The 17,210-nt window shown below is 39.8% G+C and overlaps 1 protein-coding gene across 2 annotated transcripts in view; it reads left to right on the top strand.

Moving 5' to 3' along the window:
* The window catches only part of itprid2 (ITPR interacting domain containing 2), a 216,176-nt gene that overhangs the window by 155,946 nt on the left and 43,020 nt on the right, over positions 1–17,210 (top strand). Inside the window, exons 11-13 of one of the 2 annotated variants that reach the window (XM_085985960.1) lie at positions 10,510–10,595; positions 12,615–13,847; positions 14,247–14,324. In XM_085985960.1, coding sequence (XP_085842086.1) covers positions 10,510–10,595; positions 12,615–13,847; positions 14,247–14,324 — 1,397 coding nt within the window. The remainder of the gene's footprint in view (positions 1–10,509; positions 10,596–12,614; positions 13,848–14,246; positions 14,325–17,210) is intronic. The other variant, XM_085985961.1, reaches the window with a different exon arrangement.

Genomic DNA, 17,210 nt, shown 5'->3' with positions numbered 1-17,210 from the left:
CCAGCGTCTCAGTGCCCTTTCCAGATGATTCAGCAGCAGGACGTTCGCCTCCAATGCAGCCCCCATAATAAGTGCCCACAGGAAGGTTCCCCCTTGTCAAGGCTCACCAACAGCAAGGTGATGGTCAGAAGGCTGAAGATTGTCTGCCTGCACTGGCTCAGTGGTCAAATGGCTGTCAGTGTGCAGCTCAGCAACTCTTTGTAGCTCTCGAGGAAGTTGTGCTCCAAAAATGGCTGCCGCTTTTAAAACACACCAGTCCCCTTTAAATAACGCTCCTCCAGCCCGAGAGCGACTTGGTAAGGTCCAGGTAAGCTGTCACTATTAGCGCCAGGCACTACGGAGGGGGGGGCGCCACTGAATTTCCAGTCCGGGGCACCCAAAATGCGTTGCACACTCAAATGACGTCATAATCAGCCTGCGCCCATGAGCAGGCGCTAAATGCATGCTCAATATGGGGCGAGGCGCTAGGCGCCTTGTGCCCGCCCAGAAATTGGCTAGCGCCCCACTTCTCTGCCTCTTTAGGCATTAATCGGTGGCGCTAACAACCGAATTTCTCCCCCTTTGGCTTTGACATCCAGATGTTCGAGTGCATTTCCTGGGTTGTGGCACTAAGACAATTACAGCAACAAAGCAGAGGGATAGAACACGTCAAAGTAAATTCGCCCTGTACCTTGAAATCTATGAATGGTTTTAACCCCCCCCTTTGTAAATCTCATGTTATAAATATTTTTCTCCTGGGATTTGAAAGCCATTTAACGTTTTTATTTATCTGTTTCTACATATAAGAAATATTGAGATTCGCATGTGCTGTAATTCCACTGCTACAGTCAACATTCTAAGAAACTTTCTCTTATTTAATGGTTTAAAATTAAAATGTGACCATAAATTAATAGATTACTTGCTCAGGGATTTTATTTGAGATCTGTATGGCTCTGTAAATCTAGAAACTAGGGAAGTTCATTTATTGAATTCAACATCTCGTAGAAAGACAAACGCAGCAGATAGAATTGTATTTTAACTCTCTTCCATCAAATTTATGCCCTGGCCTTTAGTTTAGACTTGCTGCTACCATTAATCACCTGTCCATGGAACTTTGCCTTAGAAGCCTTGATAGTCACCACAGTACCCTTTACCATTCAAAAACATTCTGAAGCTTAGGTATTTGGAAACTGAAACCAAACCTAATAACAATGGTCCATATTTTCCGGTGCGTGCACCCGTAAGGGCCCCGCAAGTTCCGTTTTTTCCCGTGCGAAGTGCATGCGCGAAAACCCGGAACTTGCGATCTGTGAAGAATCTTCTTGACCGATTGTGGCCATTCCTGGGAAAAGAGCAGCTGCGGGCGGAGAACTACTGCCCAGCGAATTCTTGCGCATAATGTCTGCTTTTACCAGTGTAAGAGTTCAAATGAATGTAAAAATAAAAAAATTTCAATTATTTGAACATTAAAACACCTGTAAAATAAGTTAAGGTTATCTTTAGCCCCTTTAAAATATTTAAATTTATTTTTCAAAAAATTAGATTTTTGTTTTAAATGTTTAATTAAATTGTATGTTAATTAATTTTAAATGTCTTTTTTATTTGTTTAGTATGTAAATGTGTTTTTCATGTGATCCCCATTCATGCTTATGGGGTTTCCATATATATGGAATTTCCATAAGCATGAATGGGGATCCTCCTTCTTTCGTTGGTTGGGCCGGCCCACATGATCCCAGGGGCACTTGCGAACCGCCTGCGCCCCTCGGATACGTGGGCCTCTACGCGTGTATACGTGTAGAGGCCCAGGAGCGCGAGTCTCCATGGATCCCGAGGCAGAAGGTAGGCGCAGATTTTTTTTGCGGATCGGAGGCATTTCCCCGCAGGAAGCCTCGAACCGCAAATTCGGGTCCATTATTATTTGCTGAAAGTTCGAGCTGATAACATCAGTGAGGGAAACGGGGCATCTGCAGTTGCTGTAGCATTTGCACATAAATAATGGTGAGTGCCATTAACCTCACCATGACTTTGACCGCAAATTATACCCCATTTTGTCACACACTGTACCTCAATCTGCAATGCAAGATTCTTCAGAATAATGAGCCAACAGAGCTTGCACTAAATAACCGCTAACATTTTGATATACATTAATGACTTGGACTTGGGAGTACAGAGCATAATTTTGAAATTTGTAGATTGATTCTATGATGAGACGAAACTTGGAAGTGTAGTAGACAGTGAGGAAGTTAGTAATCAAGAAGACATAGACAGGCTGGTGGAATGGGTGGTCACATGGCAGATGAAATTCAACGCAGAGAAGTGTGAGGTGATACATTTTAGTAGGAAGAATGAGGAGAGATGACTGATTCGGATTTGGAATGCAGTACCTGATGGGGTGGTGGATACAGATTCAATAGTAGCCTTCAAAAGGGAATTGAATAAATATTTGATGGAGGAAAAAATTGCAGGGCTATGGGGAAAGAGCAGGGGAGTGGGGCTAACTGGATTGCTCTTTGAAAGAGACAGCGTAGACTCGATGGGTCGAATGGCCTCCTGTGCTGTACTATTCTATGATTTAATTTTTTTAATTCAATACTATTGGGATACTTTATTAAGTATCAGTATTTATACTGATGCTAGATGCAGAAAGCAAGAATACGTTCCATTTTCTTAGCATGGACCCTTGATGAGGGTAAAATCATTGGCTGAAAAAAGTGTTCTATTACTTCAACCATAAATGGGTGTTTGCTTTGCCTTTGTCTGCACTGGCAGCACCTTTCAGAATGTTGCGTAACCTTGCGGTATGTTGACATTAATACAAAGGTGTTCATGCTTGGTGATATTGCTCAAAAATTATCTGATAATTGCCATGAAATGTTACATCTAATGAAATGTACCAGTAATTTTGCAGGCTGGAACTTTCCTACTGTAGAATATTGCATAACCAAATAGTAATCCGCTTTGATGTGGTTTGAGTTATGTTTTGTAGTGGATCATTTATTTTAGGATTGTGCTTCAACGTGTATATTCTGATTTTATGTGGGTGTGTGATCGCAAAGGAATTGCCTTAAAGCTTTAATTCAAAATTATCAATTGAAATATGTAAAGAGTATCTGCTTCTTGGTATCCGCTAACAAGTACTTATAAAAACATACTGAGGCAGGAATAATAAAATTACATTCAGCACTTCCAGTTAATCCTCTAATATTTAGGTCCTCCTATAAAACCCACTCAGACCATTAGTTCCCTACTGCTTTGCTACCAAGATACTTTATACTGCATTATTGAATTTTGAATAATGTAAGAAAATCTACATCGGTAAGGCCAAATGGTGCCATAACCTTACAGCTTTAAGTGAAAAGTATTGTTAGTTCAAGATTTCTTCAGCATTTTAACTTATCACTAATTAATTTCTCTGAGTTCAATGCAGAGGAGTTCTGCATATCCACTCCACCATTTCCTTACATGATTGTATAGTTTACATTGATTCTACCTTAATTATTGTTTCATTAATTCTCTCTGTTAGGGCTGTAGGATAGTTACAGAAGTTTAAAGTAGCTGAAAAGTATTCAGAAGGAGTCTAGAATATTTTTCCAAGTTCTAAGCAATACAGTTTATGGGATGTGCACTAATTCATTCTTAAAAAAATGTATCTTCAATTCATTTAAAATTGGAACTTTAAGGCTACTGCACAATAAAAAGTGTACCAAAGCAAACTAGTCGAATCCATGTTCTGTTGTGCACCCAATTCAAATGCTTTATTGGCATGAAAGTTTACAGAGAACCATATTGCCTCAATAGTCTTGTGGATGCTGCCACCACTTGGCTGAAGTGAAGAAGTGTGCTGCACTGTAGTTAGGGTTGTCATCAAAAGTCATGGCTTGTATAGAAATCAGCAATTTGTGTCAATGTTGAGACTGATTTCATAGTTTAAAACAATCCCTTTTTAATGCAATTTTAATTTTGCACTTGTACCTAAAAATTCAACAGGCTGGCAAGTATGTTTTACCTGAAATTTGAATAAATGCCTAAGTAGTAATTCCATTTTTATATAGACATTTAAAAAATATAAATTAATTTTATCATTTTGTAGTAATTATTGAAAATTGTAGCAAACATTTACAGGTGCATGACCGATTTCGAAATGGGCTTCAGCTGCCCCTCCAATTATTTCACAGAATCACATTTGAAACTTTCAGGGAATTCTAGCTTCTTAATCTCCAAAGTAGGCAATTCTTGTGCTACTTAAATCCTCCAAAGAAATTCTAAGTGATCTAAACTAGTGGGCTACTGCCTTCCAAAATGAATCTTTGGTGGATAGTAATGCTCTGTACCTGGAATCTGCTCCCTTGCGGTACAGCTTTCTCATCAGTGACAGTCTGATACTAGCATTACCAAGGGCTGATGATCTGTAATCTATTTTTCTCCCTTTCACACCTGAAACTTTTGACTCGTGGTAAGGTATAGTTCTATGGGTCCTGAACCTCCTCATGCAAATAGGCTTTATTTGTGTGCGAGCCCAAAAGGCGACCCATTCCATCGTGGGCAGTATCACAGCCAAAGCTAATTGTTCTCGCACAATGCCCACACATATATTTTCCAGTAGGAGTCACCAGTTAGTGATTAGGAATTGAACTACAGGTAGACTATCCTTTATCCGAAAACCTTGGGACCAGCTGTGTTTCGGTTTTCGGAATTTTTCGGATTTCAGAAGGTTTTGACAACAAACACTGTTGCTTAGCAACAGCTTGTAAACACTCGGGCCCTGCCTTGGAAGCGTCTCTGAAGCTGTTGCTAAGCTACAGAGACTCTTTCCACAGCCTGACTGTTTAAAAAAAAAAAAAAATGCTAGGGGAAGAAAAAAGTGCTTGGGGAAGAAAAAAAACCTAACAAAACGGCTGCTGATTTCTGCCGTTAGATCGAGGTTTCCGGCTCCCCCTGCTCCGTATCTGAATTCCTTGACTTAGCGGGGGTCTGGGGCTCGACTGCCGCCGCCAGTTGTGGGAAAGCCGGATATCGGCTGACTCCTACACTAAGCTGGCCCGCAAATCAGGTCGGGGGGTGGGGGGAAGAAAAGACTATCGGACGGGCCGCTGTATTGTTGGGTTTACTCTCCCGGTACCTCCTTCACACTGCCTGGCTCGGCCTGCAATCCCCTACCCAGGAGGGAACTCTGTGACCCTCTGCCCTGCTCACAAGGAAAGGCAGAGCTCCTGGATCACTCCTGTCATGTTTGGCACCACTCGGGTCATGTCGTGCGCACGACTTACGCTCCACGAAAAAACTTTCAGTTTTTAGATGTTTTCGGTTTTCGGAAGTGCGGATAAAGGATAGTCTACCTGTATTTCCTCTAGTGGAAGAATCCACAATAAGGGGACACAATCTTCAAATTAGAACTAGGGCTCTGAAACCATGAGGCACTTTTTCACAAAGGGTAGTGGAAATCTGGAATTCACTCCCCAAAAGGGTGTGGATGTTGGCTCCATTGAAATTTTCAAGATGGAGATCAACAGATTTATATTAGGTAAGGATATCAAAGATATGGATTAAAGGTGGGTAAATGGAGTTGAGGTACAGATTAGTCATGAGCTAATTGAATGGTGGAATAGGCTCGAGGGGTTGACTGGCTTACTTCTGTTCCTATGTATGTTTGGATTAGTTCCATATTGACTAATAATTGAGCAAATTTCTTCTATGAACTAATATTTGGAAAAGAATTACAACAACTACTTGCATTTATATAGTGCCTTTAATGTAGTAACATGTCCCAAGACGCATCACAGGAGCGTTATCAAACAAAATTTGACACTGAGCCACATGAGATATTAGGGCAGAAGAGTAGGTTTTAAGGAGTGTCTTAAAGGAGGAGTAGAGAAGCGAAGAGGTTTAGTGAGGGAATTCCAGAGCCTAGGCGGCTGAAAGCATGGCCACCAATGGTGGACTGATTAAAATAACCACAAATGTAGCGTTCCCACCCCCTCTTTCTCTCCCCCCCCCCCCCCCCCCCCAAAGAAATTAAGTGATAAAACTCCTAAATCAAGTCAGTTCATCCCTCATAAACTTTTTTGTAGGACAGGTGAATTAATTCTTGCTGGCGATGTAGCAGAAATGCAGAGAACTTAGGAATATTGGGGTAGAGTTTCTGCAAGGCAGCGCAATTCACCCAAAATCTCCCAAAGGAGCACGAGAGATCATAGAATTTCAAGCACAAGTTACATCCAGCGATAATTGAGTTTCCGCGATCTTTTGCTCTGGTTTAAGAAGCATTACCCCGCCCGCAAAACTGGCCATGCCCCCGAATGAATTAATCAGCAAGGCGAGTTTCCGCTAAATGCATCTGTTTGCAGGTCTTCGAGGAGGCTCTTAAAATAAAGCTGTTCTTTAGGCACAAGGGCAGTAATAGGCAACCTTTTTATTAAAAAAAAAATTAAATTTTTTTTTATTTAAACTACTAAAATATTTAATTTACTAAGAAACTGACTACTGTACAGTAATGAAAGTAGTAAATTATTCGGTATAGTTTTTAAATCATTTTTCAGTTATTTAAAATCAGGTGGTGAACGGGACACTCATTAAAAATGCTTATTTTTTGTGATAAACCCATTTTCAGCTGTATTAATAAAACTGCACCAGGTCACCACTCTTAAATATATCGAGCAATTTTTTTAATGCAAGGGGAAAAAAATTAAACAATCGCGTTCTAAAACGCTGCCCGATTGCGCTGGTTTATGGCAGATTGTACGCTTGTGATTAGGCAAATGAGTTTGTACGGAAACTTGAACCAGAACTTCACTTCCGATAACTGGCGCAATTTGTGCCCAGATTGCCAATTGCGTCCAAAGCGGAAACTTTAAACCCATTATTTTCAAATCTAATTTGGGCACAAGGTTTTACATTTTATTAGTTCAAAAGTGACTTTATTCCCAGGTTTGAAGGTGGGTCTTCCCTGATCTTTAAACTGTCAGTGGCCCTAACTTGTCTTTTGCCTGCTGTAACTTGTACAGCAGGAACACAATATTGACCAGTAGCTCCGAAAGCTTGCTTGTCTTTGTACACTAAAATCTTTATTACCTCTGCGTGCCTGGAGCAGGACTTTTTTAAGATCTGGGGTTCACTTGTGCTGCAATCACAGGGTAGCCTTTATTTGCTTTATTGATTGTGCATTCCTTGTGTGCTAAATACTTCTCATCGTCCACATCAGATCCCTGTTGACTTTAGATTAAGTCAGGCAAACTACCTACAATGCTACTGGCCCCATGAAGTGTCCCTGGGTAACATGCTTATTTTATACTCAATTTGTACACATAATGAAGACCACCAGTTCACTAATAACTGTATGTGAGGTCTAATAATTTACTATTTTGCTATAGTGGTTCAGCTGTGGCTCAGTTGGTTGCACACTCACCTCTGAGTCCGAAGGTTGTGGGTTCAAGTCCCACTCCAGGAACTTGAGCACATGAAGCTAGGCTGACACTCCAGTGCAGTGCTGAGGGAGTGCTGCATTGTCGGAGGTGCTGTCTTTCAGATGAGACGTTAAACGGAGGCCCCGCCTGCTCTATCAGGTGGACGTAAAAGATCCCATGGCACTATTTCAAAGAAGAGCAGGGGAGTTATCCCTGGTGCCCTGGCCAATATTTATCCCTCAATCAACATAACAAAAACAGTTTAGTTGGTCATTATCACATTGCTGTTGTGGGAGCTTGCTGTGTGCAAATTGGCTGCCACGTTTCCCACATTACAACAGTGACTATACCACAAAAGTACTTCATTGGCTGTAAAGCGCTTTGAGACATCTGGTGGTCGTGAAATATAAATTATATAAATGCAAGCCTTTCTTTCTTTAGAGAAAACAGAATTTGTTTTAACAAAAGTTTTTTAGTTTAAATCAAGTTTTTGTTCCAAGAGTTTACCAACAAAACATATGGGCCCAAAAATAGTGTTGCGCGATTCGGGGCTTGATCCTGGTAGTGAGCATGCTGCATGCACTTGAGGCCGATGGCAGGACCATGGGGAAATTGGTCTGTTGAACCTCCTTTGTTTATTACCAGCGAGCTGCAGTCACCAGTCCCAAGAGACACTAAGATTGGCCAACTTGGATTTCAGTTGAGGTCGTAAGTCGAGTCCGGACTGGAGGTGGCAATTGGGAGGAGGGCGAGCAGTGATCATCAACCTCTGGGGGTTCCTTTAAGGATGGCTGGTTTGGCTGCCAAGTGCCTAAGAATACTGACGGCAACATGCATGGCGCATGCTGCAGTCAGTTGCAAATGAATTATGCAACAGGGGGCCTTAAACAGGCATTAAGCCCCCTATTTGCATAATGAAAGTGCCTAACACCTGTTTCACGCGTGGACCCTGGACGCCTATGCAGAGTTTTTTCCAATATGGTGGGCGGCGGACTTGCGAAATGAGCACGTACACGTCGCCTGCCTTATTGGATGCTTAGGCACCTGTTTTACACCTGTTTTAAAACTGGCATGATGTAAGAGAATTTCTAGGCTGCGATCTTTTTACACACCCAATTTTAATAAAGCCTAGGTCATGACATGTACTTAGTGACAGCTAAGTTTTTTTTGTAAATAAACCTTTATTTTCAGCAATAATAACATTTATATTAGTGGATTCTTGCAGGTTATGGTTGAAGGATGAAAGTTGTGCATTTTCAAATTAGGTTAATCAAATGGTTCTAATGTAACTGTTGCTGGTTCCCTGTTTTGAACGTGAACAAAATTTACTGATGCATTCATTAATACAAAAGCTGTTAGGCCTGTTGAGTTGTAAGTGACTTGCTTGATGCAAAAAAATCCTAACAGATGGGTCCAATACTTACAGCACAACCTTTTTTTGTTCAAGAGGTAAAGCAAACTTTGGAGCTGCATAGAGTTGATTGTGAATTTGCAACCTAGTTGATAATTGACAGGTTTCCTTCCATTCTGTATAACCATAACTGATCAGATAACACCACATTGTACTTTGATCGGAAAACAGGATTATTCGTTACTCAGGGCATTAGCAATTTTAAAATATTGTATCGCAACAGTTGATAGAAATTGCTTTATAGAAACCTGTTAGATAACCATAATTTACAATGCAACATATGTTACCAATAAGAGAAGATTGCCTATAAGGAAAATCTAGTTAGTGTTGCAGTCATAAGTGCTCTTAAAATGATTGCAAATAATTTTTTAAGATCTAGTTTCTCATTGGTTTTATGGATCATTTTATTTAAAGGAATACACACATCTTTATTTGGTTCTGTAAAGCTACAATCATGTAACAAAAATGTATCTCTCATCCCATATTCATTTACTTTCTCGGTGTTCATTTTTACAAAGTTGAAACTTGACTTGGACAAAATATTTGATATATTTGCCTCTCCTCAGGTGACGCATAACTGAGCCATGCAAACCAAGAAAGTCCCAGGTTCAATCCCTGTCAGTTAGCTGATCTGGCTAGGATGCTGGTAGCATGCTACAATCTACCTCAGTGCCCCATGTTAAGAAGGAGAAAATTGACACGGGTCACTGCTCTGGATATTTTTCAGTGTCACCCACTGGAACTGTGTTGATGTCAAGCTTGGCTGTGATGCCCTACAAGATTGAATAACTCGTGAACACTCATTGTTTTGCCCATATGTGCAGAATTGGCACATGGTTAAGGCACGCAAGCGAGCTGTATCTCAGCATGAGCCAGCATTTTCATGAGAGGAAGGAGAAAATGGTGAAACAGGCAGATTAGAGTTTGTAGAAGAGCATATCTAAACTTTCCCCTCATAAGAAATAAGAGAGGGAAGTTCAGAGGAGCACCAACCATAGTATAGGTTGATAAAATGGAGAAAGACAAGAAAGATTGTGATGGTGAGAGGTTGAAGGGAAGAGATGCCCATCAGGTGGCAGGCTATTCCTGTGCCCTGCCATGAGTACAAAAGATGTTCTAGACCTCCGCAGGAATGAGATTAGTGTACTAACTAGTCTTGCATGACCTTTTGGTTTTATAGTGTTAATAATTGCTGAGGGTAAAAGATGGTATGAAAGAGGAAACCAGCTGCCTTGGAGCAGCTTTAGCAATGTAGGAAATAGGTTACATATGAGGTCAAATGAGATATTAATCACTAGCATGTTGAAAATAAATGTGCAGCAATCAAAGGTAAGAAGTGATAACTTTTGGTTCCTGTGATTCTCCTTTAAATTGAGAAATCTGCACAGGGTTTATCTAAGCCAAGAATAAATCAGATGTTTTGAATTTGCTAACCAGTAGTCATTAACAACTTTACAAGTAGAAAGTTAACTCAAACTGTAATTGAAACATTACATTGCGAATATAAGTTCGTCAAAATAGAAACTGTAACGGAACAATTAATGCAACTTTGACCTGCCAGATAAAACCAGTTTGATTCTAGTTTGTTGCAATGCATTCCATCCTGCCATTATGACTTCTACGGCCCCAATTTCCATTTCTAGCTCTTGCTTTGTGTGCGTATATATATATATATGCTAATTTAGATTCAGATTTAACAAGGGCCACTGTACTTTTCAGAACATTTTACAAGAACCAGCAGTTCACATTCTGATAGCAGTGGCTTTGCAGAAGATCCATCCTCCGACTTGGCTGGGCAGTTTCAGGTAGTAAATTTTTACTTTATTAAAACAAAATTGTACATAAGTTTACTTATTGATAGTTACCTTTTTATGTAGTGTCTTCAGGAGAATACGTAGGGACAGTCGGTAGAAACCAGGGAGCAGGTCATAGGCCTTCTCTTTTGGCGTTGGAATGTTGCATGACATTTGAAGGGAGGGAGAAGGAAAAAATGATGAAAGGAGGAAAAACTGCAGATTTAATCTTCAACAAACTTGAAAGAAGGACATAATTTGCCTAAATATAGGATTTATTGTCCATTTGTAGCCTGGCATACACTGATGCAACATCTTCTGTATGTTATTTTATTTTGACTTTCAAATGTTTGCAGTATTTTTTTAAATCTGCAAGTATTCAATTCATTGAAATTAAATGTCCCTTTTACAAATTGACAAATAAGATTTAAGGGCCTGTTACAAGCAAAATACCACAATATCACTGTTTACTAAAGTTGTCCTAATCTGTAATGTGTATCCACTTTAATTACCCATCTAAATTAGCCACACTATGTCAGGGGGATATCAGATTTCTAATGCACGTCCTGTTGACTTTTAAGAATATCTTTAATGCCTAATAAATCTGTTCTATCTGCAATTGAAACATATACCTGGGGATACTGGTGACCTTTTTGGCGACTGAGACCCAGCAGATGCTGTAGGTCATATATTCAGTAACTTTAAAAGCTGAAGAGGTACTGGTATTTGTAAAATAATCAACATTGATTTTTAAATTGGACAGCTGTATTCGCTATTGCATCCCTTGTGGCTCAGATGCTATGTTGACGCACGTCTGGTGTCATAATCAGATTCAGTGGAGCTTGTGTTATTCACTCCTCTTGTTACTTTGTACCAAATGTTTTGATTCTAGGATCTCTTGTTCTTTTCAATAGATTACTTGATGTTATGGTGTTGCTGGTTCCTAAAGTCATGCCTGTTGTGTTTTTTTCCCACACGTTTCACCTTTTATAGCAATTAACGTATTACTTTCGATTAACCACCATGAAAGAAAACTTTTCAGACAATTTACTTTAATGTATTCTTTTAATGCATTGTGCTTTCCTGTCTGTCATCTACTTAAATGAGAAGATTAGATTTTACATGTTAAATTTCTGTGACAGGTGATTGGTCCAAAAATATTTTACTAACAGTTTCAGGTAATTTAGTTGAAATGTAGAAGTCTCCAAAATCAACTGTTTTATCTATCTATCTATCTTATATAGTTGTATTTATGTGAGAGGGTGACGACAGCCACGGAGGAGGGTGTTTTCATTGTACTGCTGACAGACATCAGAACCTCCTAGAGACTGATCCTATTTAAGATCAACTTTGGGGGCTTTCCAGTTATTTAAGGATTTATATTTTGTGTCGCCTGCAATTTAGGCAAAATGAAATGGATTTTATTTTGCCATTACTGTTGTTTTGGTATAACACACGCCTCTATATATCTCCGCTATGTAACTGACTTCTCTTAAATGAGCAGTTTAATCAATCATTTCTGCAAAATTTCAGCAGTAATTTCCATTCCAGTAAGGCGTTCCCTTGAGCCAGTGAAATAAAGGCAGAAAGAGTTATGGTATAGTGAGCATTTGATAGAAAATGTAACTAGTTTACCAAAAATTTATAGAGGTATAAGAATTTTTTGTAGCCTATAGTTACTGAAATTAGACCGACTTGTTCCGCTTTTCTTCTGCCCGATGGTTTAAAGCGTTAGTTATGTTGTGAAAAGTAAATGATCTTTATTGCAGCAGCTGTATAGTATATAACTGATCTCTGCTTTGTAGACAAGTTAGAAGTCTGTAACCAGTTACACTATATGTGATCCTTATTTATCCACTTCCTAATGTTGAATTTTTTTTTTTCCTTTTGCTGAAATGATGCAAAGAAGACTATGAATGTCTAACTGGATACAAAGTCATGTCATTTAAGCAACCAGTAACTGACTGATTTAATTATTTCAGCTGAATTTGAATTTTTTTTCCCATATTTAATCCTTGTGCTCTATCCAAGGGGCCAGATGGTTACCTGCAAGCTATGGGGAGCAGTGCTGACAGCTGTGATAGTGAGACAACAGTCACATCCTTAATCGATGACCTTAAGACTCCTCTGAGTTGTGACCAACCATTTTTCACCCCGTTTCAAACACCAGTGGAAAATATGACCCTGGATCTTAAAAACACAATTTTAGATTTGAAAGCCGAGTTAATTTCTGATGCTGTGGTTGATTCACATGAGCAACAAGAAATGGTTGAGAATGACTGCGAGGAAGCTGCTAGTGTGGACAATTCCATACAATCCAGTGAACAGAGGGCTTTGGGTTTTATTGATGAGGAATATTCATTGCAAGGTGAGCTGGAGCTGTACCCAGATGTTTCTATGTACTCTGTGCATTGTAAGGCTGGTCAAAGGCAGGACAGCATGGATTCTGCCCTAAGCTGGTATTCAGCACCTGCTGCTTTAAATGCTACTGCTGCTGAAACAATGAACTTTTCCTCCTCGTCAATCGATAAAATTACTACAGCACTCGAGAGAGCTCAAACAAACACCTATTCTGTCTCGAGCACTTCTGGAAGAGCAAGGCGTCCAGTGAGCAAAGCAAGCGATCGAATAATGAGAGAGGGGGAGTCCTTGTCCAAGAATGCATTTCTCACAAAGATCAAGCGATCCACTTTTCAAAGGTCCAGTTCCCTCCCAACTACGCTGCTCAGTCCAGTGCGAGTTGTGTCATCGTTAAATGTGCAGTTGACGCCAGACAGTGGCCCACAGTGCAGTTCACCCTGTTTTACTTACAAATATACTGCTCTGAGGGAAAAGGAGATGTCCACTAATGATGAAGATGAGCAGTCAACTTGCCGATCAATGCTTTTTATCCCATCTGCAAAAAAAGAAAGTAGAAAACAGTTCAATTTGAACAGGCACGATGAAATGTCACAACATAGGTTGAGCTCACCATCATTACCGATGCCATCGCATTTGACACAGTCTTGCTGTTCCCTTCATACACCCCCTTCAGATTGGCAAGAACCTCTGTGTGATCACATGAGAACCAGGAGTGCGTGCAGTATTCCCAACCTCTTGGAACCTACTTGCGCAGCATGTGCAGCATCTTTTGGACATTTGTATCCTCAGAGACCCATGGCACACCCTTATCGTCACATTCCAATAAATCCTCCATCTGCTATTGAATCACAGCTCCGCAGAGTCCTGACTGAGATAAGAGGCACAGTGCAGAATCTTTCTCGGGTAATGAAGCACCAATTTATTTTAAGATTTGTGGAAATAAGATTACTCTGCCTATTGGTTAGGTTTAGGGGTGGATGGCATGCTGTTTTCTTCAATATGCAGTGGTAATGAATACACCACACATTCCTGAAATGCATATTTTGGGGGATAAACAACAGTTGACTATTTAATATTCATTTTTGTTATGTGACGGGAGGTGGAAGGGGGGCCTGCAGTTGCATGTTACTAGCCTGGCATGGACATTTTAATCATTTGAAACAAGGTTTAACTATGATTGTTGCAGTTTTGCCTTTAATTGTTAATCTGAAATCTATATATGATCTGCAAATTTTAAAGCTGTCCCTTGGCTTCCCAATTATTTCTGTTCCTTGCTAATCAAATCACTTGTTACATTTACAGATCCCACTGTTTCAGGGGAGTGATCAATCCTTCCCTTACTATACTTCATCACGATCAGGTCTTTTACCTTTCTATGAAGTAAGTTGCCTTCTGAAACTAAAATAAAATCTGTTACTTTTTTGATGTATTTCTTCACACCCCCCCCGCCCCTAGAATATTTCGGAAGTGTTAGTTGGTGGATGGAAATGGCCTGTAGCAAAGTTGTATTGCAGACCTATTTTATTATTATCTTGACAGTGTAGCCATTACGACCACTGGCCTTCACACCACTGGTTCATCTGTACAAGTTCCAATGATTTATTTTCATTAGTTCTTAATTGTTTTTCTAATTGATGTATCCTAAATAAGCAAAAGAACTATTACTCTATTCATAGCACTATAGGAAAGCATTGGTCAAGTGAGAAGATCAGAAATGATAAATGCTTTGTGAATTTGTGTTTGCATTTTGAAGAGTATTGATATACCAAATGGAACCTTTATCTGCTTCATTGTGAGAGCGGCATCACCACACAGACTGCAGCGGTTCAAGAAGGCCCACCACCACCTTCTCAAGGACAACTAAGAATGGACAGTAAATGCAGGCCTTGCCAGTGAAGCCTGCATCACATGAATTAAGTTTTTTTAACTCCAAATCTTGGATAAAATAGGAGCTGAATGCAGAGTAAAGCTCTCTCTGCTTTGCTCAAAAAATGTGGCTTAATCCTGACCTCTTCCAAAGAGCTACTCCCTTCTGCAACACTGGGAAGTTTTCCATTTCCCATAGTAACCATGCCATGGCTTGTCTGAGCAAGAATGCTAAATTAGTGCAATGTGTGCCAAAGTATTCCCATTTTGTGCTGTGGACCCATGCCCATTAGGAATTAGGTTCAAACTCATGGAATCCTACACGTCGGAAGAGGAGACCTTTATCCTATGAATTAGAGTTGGTGAATTCAATGTCAAATCAGGTTCAGAAAGAGAAATAAAGAGAGGGAAAAAAGATTTGATTCAGAGAGAGAAAAAGAGATAGAAAGGAAAAGTAAAAAGAAATTAATCTTTTTTAAAATTTGACACTTAAAATCTCCAACAATACCTGAAAGAATGAGACTCCACACTTGTAATAGTTCATTTTCAGTCTGAGCGGTTGATGGGAGTAATTAACACTTATCACATCGTTAAAAGGGTGCTTATGCTTGTAATGACAAGACTTAATTTACTGTGGCGAGTTTAGTTGGTATTTACCGCACAAATACAGCAACTTCACGCCATTCAATGCATTTCAATGGTGAGACAGACAGCGAGACGCCGTTTTCGCAAAGCTAACAGTGGAGCAGCGCAACTCGGACAGCAACTTCATTCTTGGTCCTTGCGCTATTTATTTCACAATCCTTCAATCTGATTGGTTAAGGAGATACCCTGTTGGTTGCCCTGTTCACTCAGGTCTCGGGTGCCCTGTTTCCTTCGCCATGGCGTGATCAGCTCGCACTTTCAGCAACTTTTGAAGCCTAAACGTGCACTAACAAGTCTAACTAGTGGCAGACACTGTAAGATGCCCCACTACAGCAAAATCTGGGCCCATGCAATTTATTTGTCATTTTCTGTGAGAGAGGATATTAATACTTTCTAAAAACTTTTTTCAGACAACGTATCAAGAGCTGCAGATAATGAGAAGGAAGCTGAACTTTTTTGTAACCCATTTGCTTTCCTGCCGTTACCATCTGTGAAGTGAAAGTAAATGAGACAATGCCAGTGCTGGTGGATGCCATCAGAGGTCTCACCTGGCAACATAAATCTTTGCTGTGCTCAGTTTAATGGAGAAATCAACATAAATAAAATTTGGAGCAATTTTATTTGCCCCCTTTGTTCTTTAATTGGTTGATTTTACACATTGCTCGTGCTAGGTTCATTGTTTTCATATGTTCTTAGTGAATGTCACAAAAAAGTAATTGTGCTTTGAAAGATGTGAACGCCTCAAAGCTGTGCATCAAACTGACGTACATCTTTATTAAACAGACACCATCTTCCGTAAAAAAAAATGTTCAGCAAACTCTCCAGTTTATTTCGGAACACACGAATAATGTAAAATCTTGCCAGTGTATCATCATTAAACTAAAAAAGATACAGTACTGGACTAGCAACCCAAAGGTCTTAAATTGAAATTCCACCATGGCATGTTGTGAAAATGAGTTTAATAAATCTGCCAATTTTGGGGCTGGCACCAGAAAAACAAAATGACCAGAAAAGCAGGATTGTTGTAAAAGCCCAGTTGCTTCACTAGTGCCCTTCAGGGAAGGAACCTGCCGTACTTGTCTGATCTGACCTACCTGTGACTCCAGTCACACATTATTTGGTTGACTCTTAATACCCTCAGGGTAATTAGGAATAAGCAATATCGTCCAAATCCCAAGAATAAATGAAAAAAGCAGCAATGAAAATGGCACATATTCCTCTTTTACCAAGCAGAAAACATTTTGCTGAACATTTGCTCCTAAAAATAGCTTTTAAATGTTAATGTGATGGGCCAGATTCTGCTGTCAAAATAACGGCGAGGTTACTGGTGCTCTCCATTATTTATTGGCAAATGGTACAGCAACTTCAGACTAGGAGCAGATGCGCGGTTAAATGGCAATATTCAGAAGTTGCTGTCTGAGTTGCGCCGCTCCACTGTTAGCTTCGCGAAAACGGCGTCTCGCTGTCTGCCTCACCATTGAAATGCATTGAATGGCGTGAAGTTGCTGTATTTGTGCAGTAAATACCAACTAAACGCGCCACAGTAAATTAAGTCTTGTCATTACAAGCATAAGCACCCTTTTAACGATGTGATAAGTGTTAATTACTGCCAATCAACCTCTCTCAGACTGAAAATTAACTATTACAAGTGTGGAGTCTCATTCCTTCAGGTATTGTTGTTGGAGATTTTAAAAATGTCAAATTTAAAAAAAAATTAATATCTTTTTACTTTTCCTTTGTCTCTTTTTCTCTCTG

The sequence above is a fragment of the Somniosus microcephalus genome, chromosome 4 (assembly GCF_052327205.1).
Source record: "Somniosus microcephalus isolate GS21.2 chromosome 4, FLI_Smic_1.0, whole genome shotgun sequence".
Lineage (NCBI taxonomy): Eukaryota > Metazoa > Chordata > Chondrichthyes > Squaliformes > Somniosidae > Somniosus > Somniosus microcephalus.
Note: the sequence above shows the minus strand (reverse complement) of the source record. Positions and strands in the feature narration are given on the sequence as shown.